This window comes from Cryptomeria japonica, chromosome 3 (assembly GCF_030272615.1).
Source record: "Cryptomeria japonica chromosome 3, Sugi_1.0, whole genome shotgun sequence".
NCBI classification, from domain to species: domain Eukaryota; kingdom Viridiplantae; phylum Streptophyta; class Pinopsida; order Cupressales; family Cupressaceae; genus Cryptomeria; species Cryptomeria japonica.
The window spans coordinates 838,686,663-838,695,986 of NC_081407.1; the positions used below are offsets into that span (position 1 = coordinate 838,686,663).

General features: G+C 32.9%; 1 protein-coding gene across 1 annotated transcript; it reads right to left on the minus strand.

Moving 5' to 3' along the window:
- Positions 1–6,019: 6,019 nt before the first annotated feature.
- Positions 6,020–7,082, minus strand: LOC131874532 (WUSCHEL-related homeobox 8-like). Its single transcript, XM_059217962.1, has 4 exons — positions 6,947–7,082; positions 6,593–6,805; positions 6,367–6,446; positions 6,020–6,263 (listed from the first exon to the last, which is right to left on the minus strand). The coding sequence occupies exons 1-4, from the start codon at positions 6,966–6,968 to the stop codon at positions 6,120–6,122; spliced, it is 459 nt and encodes a 152-aa protein (XP_059073945.1). The 5' UTR covers positions 6,969–7,082; the 3' UTR covers positions 6,020–6,119.
- Positions 7,083–9,324: the final 2,242 nt, after the last annotated feature.

The following is a 9,324-nucleotide window of genomic DNA, read 5'->3' on the forward strand; positions in this document are numbered from 1 at the left end:
GCAAGAAGAGGTTCTAATATGATTGATGTTGTTAAATATTTGGATGGTATCTGGTGTACTAAGGTTGAAGGCACTGAAAGAAATGCGGTGTAACATTTCCTAAAATTGCTTGGAGCATCAACTGGGGGTGATCACAGTCTCTAAGATAAGGTAGACGGGTTTATTAAGGAGGAAGTCAAGCAAGAGGATAATGCTTTTATCACCCAACCTTATTCCTTAGAAGAAGTCAAGGCTGCTACATTTATGTTGCACCTGAACAAGGCCCCAGGGTCAGATGGCATCACGATGGAACTATTTCATAAATGCTAGGACAATATGGGTTATGATATTCTTGTTTTGGTAGAAGACTTTAGGAGAAAAAAGAAGTTCATAAAAGAGATTAATAATACTGTCATCTCTCATTCTAAAGAAACAAAACTATGAGACAATGGCTAACTATAAGCCAATCTCTCTGTAACTCTATTTGTAAAAAAATTTCCAAAGTGATGGCGAAGAGGCTGAATAAAATTCTTTATAGGCTTGTCTGAGAAGAACATAATTATTTTACTCTATAAAGGGAGATTATAGACAACATCATTCTAGTTTTAGAGACTATTCATTTCATGAATTTGGAGAATACAAAGGGCATCATTGTTAAGTTGGATATTACCAAGTCGTACAATCAGGTCAATTGGGAATTTTTTATTCTGGTGTTGAAGATATGGTTTTGACAAGGGATGGTTGGACTATATCTATTCTTGCATCTCCTCTTCTAAGATATATGTTTTGGTTAACGGCTCGATCAATCTTTTTTTTTATGCCAAGAATGTGCTGAGGAAAGGAGACCCATTATCCCCTTCACTATTTGTGGTAATGGCCCAGGTTCTCGGTAGAAATATCAAATTCAATTGTAGTTTGAGTTGGTGGCAGGGCATTAACATGCATAAACATCTTGATCTGGTTACTCATTCCCAATTTGTAGACAACACAATGTTGTTTTATGAAGCTTCGGTGAGGCAAGTGACAACGATGAAATTGGTCCTGGAAGAATATTTAGCAGCCTCAAACCAAAGTATGAAAAAATATAAATCACAAGTGTTCTTTATCAATACATGCAAGTGGAGTCAAAAGAGAATTGCGAGTATTTTGGAGTTCTAGATCGCTATATTCCCTACAAAGTATCTCAAATATCCTCTATTTTTTGGAAGGAATAAAGCTTCTCTTTTGGAGGATTTTATCAATAATTATCAATCTAAAGGAATGTCCTATAGAAACAAGTGGTTGTCACAGGCTGAGAGGATCTTGATGATCAAATCGGTCCTTTCTGTCATGTCCATTTTTGTAATGTCATGTTTTAGATTATCTACGAGTTCAATTGCTATGCTGGATAGTTTTCTCTAAAATTTCCTTTGGGAGGGCTCGAAGGAAGAAAGGAGGGTTTTTCTCATCAATTGGATGACTGCCTAAGGAGGAAGGAAGAGCTAGTTTGAGGAAAATGAATCTCCAAAACTTAGCACTTGGTACTAAGTTGGTATGGAAATTATAAAAATCCCCAAATCAAGTTTCGTGTAAAACTATGAGGAAAAAATAATTGCACTTGAATGATCCTGAAAGGATATTTACTATGGCTAATTTTTGTAATGGCTCATAAACATGGAGATTTCTATGGGAAAGCAGAAGGATCATAACAGAGCATATTACATGGAAGATTGGCAATGTTAGGAAGCCTAATTTCTAGAGAGACTCTTCGAATGAGGAGGAAACTATTGACAGAGCTTTTGAAGACAATGAGTGGATAGATTGTATTGAGCTCAAAATGGGTCCATTTCTATCAAATTATATCATTTCTTCTAGGGATGGGCCCAATCAATTTTCTTGGAGATCAATTTAAGAAGGTATTAGTGAGGAAAATAGTCATAAACATTCAGAGATTCTTGTCAATTAGAGGGTTGGTTTAATAGGGGAAAAAGATGAAGTTATTTAGTGTATGGCCAAAAGTGGAGATTACAAGGTGAGTCTGGGATATTTGGTTCAGAGGAGGAGATGCAGGGGGCTTTGTTGGTCGGAAAGGATTTGTTGTGATAAGATATTTCTTCCAAGGAAAGGAGCCTTTTTATTGATCACTCTCCATGGTAGGATTCTAATGTGTGATAGACTTAAAACAATTTGCATCAAAGGTCCCAATATATGGCCCATGTGCAGACAAAACAAAGAGAATTCCAATCATTTGCTTCTTTGGTGTCCATTTACGGTAGGTTGCTAGGTTTGGTTCATGGAAATGATAGAGTGGCAGGCAGCACAGAGTGATAAATTTTTTGATTTCCTGAATGCCTGGCCAGTAGACAGGGTTAATTCAAAATGGGGGGACATTTGGATAGTTGGGTCTTTGATTGTTGCCTAGCATATTTCAAGAAGAATGTTTTCCTATAGAGATTATCATCAGTAGGATTAAGGTGTTTATTGTAGAAGTGGTCAACGAAAAACTTCCTTTTAGGAAAGTGAAAATGGTTACAAAACGGGATAAATGTATAGAGGACAAGTGGCAACTTTTGAACTCTAGGGAGGTCAAGATTGTTTATAGTAATTTATCAAGGAAGGGTATAAAATGGAAGGCTCCTAGGAAGGACTTTTTCAAATTGAATTTTGACAAAGCCAACAAAGGAAACCCTAGGGAGGGGAGGTTTGGGGCCATTATCCAAGATGATTCTGGTAATTTGGTGTCTTTTGCATAGCTTTATGGGTACTGCCACCAATAACAAAGTTGAAATGAAGGCTTATGATAGAGGATTGGAACTATGTCGAGAGAAGGGCCTTTCCAAAATAGAGGTCGAAGGGGACTCTCAAATAGTGGCAAACACCGTACTGAAATCTATCATTTCTAATTAAAGGCTTGGGCAATGGTTGTTTGGAATTACAAAAAAATTGAAGGAATTCTTAGATTTCTCTATATCTCACATTTTTCGTGAGGGGAACTGGGTGGAAGATTGGCTTGACAACAAGGGAGTAAGAAGTTGCACTCCAGATGAAATAGTGGATGAGAAAACTCTACAGAAGAAGCTAAGGGACATCATCATGATGGATTCCTATTAGGAATCTAGTCTTTCACAGGTGGGCATTGCTTGAAGTTATTTGGCATTGGCTCTTTACTATGGCTTTAGCTTTAGTGTCTTGATTCTACTCGAATGATCATTTGGACAGTCATTGGGATTGACTATGCCACAAAAGAATAATTAAGGGCTTGGATGAGTTACAGATGGAGGTGGATTTGCAAGATGTGTTGGGTAGGGAAATGTTATATTGGATGGATTCTTTTCAGAGAGACATATTCTCATGTTTTCTTGGGATATGGTGTTATATCTCCTGGGCTTAATATATTGCACCTTGTTCAACTTTCTTTACATCTACAAAATTTACGGTTGTGGTGGGGATTGGAAGTATGGAGAATTTGTTTGCTGAGTGCCTTTGGGATTGTTCACAAAATGGTTCGGGAGGAGAATGTCGAAGGAGTTAAAATTGCTATGAATGCTCTCAAAGTTGTCCCAAACTAGGGTATTATGGTTGGTTTTTTTTATTTTCCAATAGAAGGCAAAAACACTAAAATGAAGAAAGCATGGTCAATTTTCAAGTCTGCAGTGAGGAAGGAGAATAATCTGGACAAGTTTGAGGAGTTCATGCAAGAAAGTAAGGAGCTTTGGCTAGAGTATAGCTCTTCCAGTATACTATGCAATTTTTCTTTTTGAATCAATATATGGGTACTACCTCCTTAGATAGATGTTAACAAATATATATATATATATATATATATATATATATATATATATATATATATATTATAATTTTATATTATTAAATATATTTATTATTAAATATGTTCAATGTCTAATATTAAATAATAATTATGAGTAATATTCATAATATTATTATAACATGTATTTAATAATATTTAATATTATAATATTAATGTTAAATGATTATTTCAGCAATTAATTAATTAAAATAAGTATTAAGATTCTAAAAAACACACTTGCTACTGAAATTATGAGCCTTTTGATGAAACATTGCAATGTCTTAATCAAATTAATTTTCTTCTTTGTCTTGTAACAGAAACTTAAAGAATGATATTTTACATTGAACAAAGCAATTAATAATTACAAAATTGAAGCTATATAACATTTTTACAATAGTTAAAACTACTCTTAAAAAGAAATAAACAAATACTATATACCTTATATAACTTATTCTTTAATCTTCTGTACCTGATAATTATTTAATTATATTTACTCTTATTATTCCTTTAATAAGATGATCTTATATAACCTATTGGCAATGCAAATTATGAAAATAATCAAATGTAACAATAAAAAATCTCAATTGGCTCAATCTTATCGACTCTCAATCTTATGTCCCAGTTAAAGTACAATACTAAAAATATTAAAATCTGAAAAAGTAGCCACCAGTCACGCTCTGTTGCAATCTGTCACCGCCTCCAAAAGCTACAATCTTAATATTGTTTGTCCCGTTTCATTTACTAACGTTTTCATTAGATTTTTAGCAATGTACAGATCTTTGACCTAAATTACATCTACCACGCCTGACACACTCGGGAATGGGCGAAAAAAGGATCAACCTAGTATTGGAAATAGAAAAAAAAGAATGCTCTATTACGCAGCAACCTAGAAACATGCAACCGAAGCCTTCTTCCATACTCTACCAAATGTTTCACTATTATGCCACCTAAAAATTTAGGTGTTTCCTTTTTTTATATGTTACTGTATTTCTCAATGGTGGGTATGGAATCAGGCAGGCTGGTTTTAATGTGAATTTCAAAAATGGAAGCAGGGATGCTAGTGCATGGCTGTACCAGTTGGCCTTCATGGGGGAGATTGTTGGGAATGTGAAGTCCAACAGTCACATGACCCTTCGCGTTCTCCCAACTGTTCATTTCATATCTGAATATGATTATATAATGGCTGTGTGCAGCCCATGTATTGAAGTTGATTAATAGAAGTTATTGCTTTTCTGTTTCTGTTATTGTTTTCTCTGCTCTTTCTAATCTTTACAATTACACCACCTAAAAATTTAGATGTTTCCTTTTTTTTACATGTTACTGTATTTCTCAATGGTAGGTATGGATCAAACCAGAAACTACGAACCATTTGTCATGCTCTACAATCTCAATTGAGTACACAAGCTTATCAACACTCTCCAAAAGCTGCTCTATTCGCCGCCTTCAAAAGCTGCCATCTTTGACCTAAACAAAATCCACCACGCGTAACACACTTTACTCGGGAATGGGAGAAAAAGGATGCTCGTGCATGAACCTAGTATTGGAAATAGAGGAAAAAAGGATGTTCATTATGTGCAATAAAAACCTTCTTCCATTCTCTACCAGATGCCTCTCGGCCCTTCCCAATACTCACAGTGAAACGTTATGTAATCTGTCACCGCTTTTGACATTAAAAGCTACCATCTTGTTGTTTGCCCCCTTTCATTTACTAAGGTTTCCATTGAATCACAGCAGTACAAAGAGTTTTAACCTAAATAAAATCCCCTTAATGTTAGAATTGGAATGCTTCCATAATCTACCAGAAACGTGCTGCAGAAAGCCTCTTCTTCCATACTCTCACTGTATTTCTCCATGCTTCCATAACAACACCTTAAAATTTGGGTATTCCTTTCTTTATGCTAAGATTATGTTACATAATCTCACTGTATTTCTTCATGGTTGGTTATGGAAGTTTTCAAGAATGCTAAAAGGAATTTTAGTTATAGTTAGACACGAATGAAAGTAGAAAAATGAAACAATCCCTTTCAAAAGACACCGACTCTTCGGTATATTGATTACATCTAATAGATCCAAAAAGCCATTGTTCACTATATGAATAATGTATTTATCTAAGCATTGAAGAATTTGCTGCATGTTTTTCAAACCATAAATAGGAATGAAAAATATTAGTAAAACAAAATTATTCATTGAGATCAACGGCAATTTTCAGCTATGCAAAGATTGTCGCAAAAGCTAATCTTGAAAACCCTTATAAATTAATCAACTGTCAATAAAGATTAGCCAGTGTTAGACATTCACAAAAGCTAATGTCGCAGATACAAATACATTTTCTCCACTCTTAAAAACCCAAAAATCAGTTGCCAAAAATCTCATAAAGTTTCTTCGGCTGATAAGTACTTCCTCCTTTATCAGGATGTAAAGGAAATAATTGCAAAGTTGCTAATTCGGAAACATCTGTTGGTGAATTCCTCTGAAACCGTCCACTCGCTTCTTCTTCCTGCATACGCATGAACGTGAGTTAACATATATGAAATTTTATAATGCAATGATTTTTTCTACAAACTCTTAAATGTATCGGAACAAGGAATTATAATCCTTACCTTCAAAAATATTTCGCTAGCTTTCTTTGGTCCGAATAGAGATGATTTAGTAGTACCATAGATTGGAGTACGTTTGGAAACTGCAAAATATATGCCTCTCATTAGGATTGTATAGAAAAGGAGAAAAAAAACTAAACAGATTACATTTGAGATAACGTGTAAAGCCATTACTTTCTTTTATAATAGTCTGTAAATATTGCCCAAGTAATTTTAAAAAAACACATACTACAAAGCTTGTTTCGATTATTTGCATTTTGAAACCAATAGAAAACATTTCTTTGTTCCACTCTGCCATATTGTTGTAGCACAGCAGTAATCTGAGCTATCCGTTCCCTTCTTGTGTTTTTGGTTCCAGTAGCAAATATGGACTCTAATATCCGCCTTTGTTCTAAATTTGGCTTCCATCTTTTGGGCAGGTGTCCATTGCTTGTGCTCTCCACTACATTCCAGGAACAAACCCATTTAGGCACTATAGTAGAAAGAAGTATAGAGGGAAAACACAAAAAGATAAAAAGACGGTGATTGTAATGTCAAAAATGGGAAAAAATTGATTTCAAAACTGAAAGGCTCATTCACTTACCCATAGACTTGCCTTGATCCATTTAAATCTTTTTTCACTATCGCAACCCTGCAACACAAAATTTCTGAACTTGCTCTCTGATCTTAGCTCACAAGATTGCACCTTCTAGACCACTCAAACAAGTGAAGGGATTACAAAAGAGGAGGAGAGATTGGAGAAAATGGATCTATGGAACAAATTAAATAGGTGAATGGATAAATGGAAATTTTCAAAGTCGGTGACCTAATCCATTCAATAGTTAATTGAATCCATAATTTCAATTTCCAAAGAGTTGTTTCTATAATGTTCCAATAAACTTCACCTCTCATCTAACCGTTATTAGGATAGATTAGAGAAATATTATTTTATTATTTTTGTATTATTATAAATGAAAAAGGGTAATTTAGATTTCCAAAGAATTGTTTCTATAGTTTTTCAGTAAACTTTTGTCCCGCAGTAAATAAGTGATCTATGATTATACACGATAAGTAAGGGAAATATAGAAGTTGTTTATGTAGTTCTCCACTAAATTTATGTGGTATGATAAACAAGTGATATGATGATTATATATGAGGAATGTAAACTTTTTTCTATAATTTTCCACTCAAATTATACCCATGGTAAATAAGTGATCTCATGGTTATATAAGCTAGGTAACGAAAATATTATTTATTTACTTTTAATTTTATTTTAGAAAATAATCCAAATTTTGGATTTTCAATAAGGTGTTTCTATAATTTTTCACTAAACTAATCTCACATGATCTAATGGTTATATAAGACAAGGATGAGAAATATTTTATTTTTTTTAATTTTCTTTTAAATAAAAAACATAAATTCCATTTTTAAAGAACTCTTTCTATAATGTTGTAACAAACTTATGGTGGTGGTAAATAAATGAGCTAATGATTATGTATCTAAGAGAAAAATTATTGTATTTTAAAGGAGAATGGCAAATAAATGATCCAATGAATATGCACAATAGATAAGGAAAAAATATATTTTTTGGAAGAAAATGGATCATTTCTATTTTTAAATAATTGTTTATGTTATTGAAAGATGTTTTCCCTTAATCAAAAACAATAAATGATGTAATAATTATATAAATGAAAAAAGGAAATATTATTTTATTTTTATGTTTTATTTTTTATTTTTTAAATAATAATTTTACTATATAAAATATTTCTATAATTTTTAAATAAATTATAAACAAAAAAATAATATAATGTTTCAAAATATAATTATTAAATATATAATTAATAATAATGAAGAACTCCATCTTTGTATTTTTCAACTTGGATTCAAGAATGAAATGATGATTTTTGTGTAACAGCAACATTGGATTCAAGAATGAAATGGTGATTTTTGTGTAACAAGAACAGTATTATATTTATTAATACTGGAGGAGCTAGGGTTTCAAGAGATGCAGAGGATTCTGAAGAGGGGGATGGTTTCTATTAACAAGATATGATTGGAAAGTTGGTATCTACCCTAATCCAGTGGTTCTACACTTTTTTCTAGATTTTACTATCCTTTTTTGCTAAGAGACTTTGAAGTCAAATCTTCATTTTTTTCTTCCAAGGTCATATCTTTCTCATCTAAAATCTATTTTTCACAAACAAGTGGGTGTTGAAAAGCTAGTCCTATGCTCTACACAAATCTATCACTTGTTTTTCTAGATTTTGCATCAATTTTTTAAAGAGCTCATTTACATTTATTTATTGATTTTTTTAGTTAACAACTTTAAAAGTTGCAAAATGGTTGATTTTTCTTTTCAAGGGGTAGTATTTCATCTTTCAAATCCTCATACTACCCTAACCCTTACCTAATTTGAAAACCACATTCCAGTGGAGAAACTTACACTCCAAAATTATCATAACTGGAAAGTTGGTATGTCCAAACTACTTTAGTGTATGGTTCTATGGCCTTGTTTGGATGAGAATCAAATAGATATTACCTAAGTATTTGAGAGATTACAATATAGGAAACTGATTCATACAACTATGGGTTTGATTGAATTTCATGTTTTAGATGGTTTCCTATTTCATCTTAATTCAATGAAACACTCCTTAGATTATGTGGGTAAAATTTGAAGAGATTTTTGGGGTATTAATGAGTTCCATGCACTTAAACTTGAGTCACTTTTGACATCTTTGATACCTAATTCCTAATCCTCCATTAAGAAAATTACTTGGAGAAATTCAAATCCATCAAATCACTTTAACAATGTTATGGGAAGAAAAAGATTAACAAAGAGTATATCCTTCTAATTATGTATAAGCTTTGAGAACCCTTCTAGGTTTTCAATTCTACATTTTATTCCACCACAGATGCTTTGGGTGTAGCCTTCACTCATCCAGGTTGTTTTAAGGTTTTTTGTTAACCTGTGACAAGAGAATA

Bases quoted from the DNA above. Each gene is read 5' to 3' on its own strand.
- LOC131874532 (XM_059217962.1), bottom strand. From the start codon at position 6,968: ATGGATCAAGGCAAGTCTATGG. The intron at 6,806-6,946 runs GTAAGTGAATGA...CCTGGAATGTAG, and splicing joins GGATCAAGGCAAGTCTATGG to TGGAGAGCACAAGCAATGGA. The intron at 6,264-6,366 runs GTAAGGATTATA...ATGCGTATGCAG, and splicing joins CTAGCGAAATATTTTTGAAG to GAAGAAGAAGCGAGTGGACG.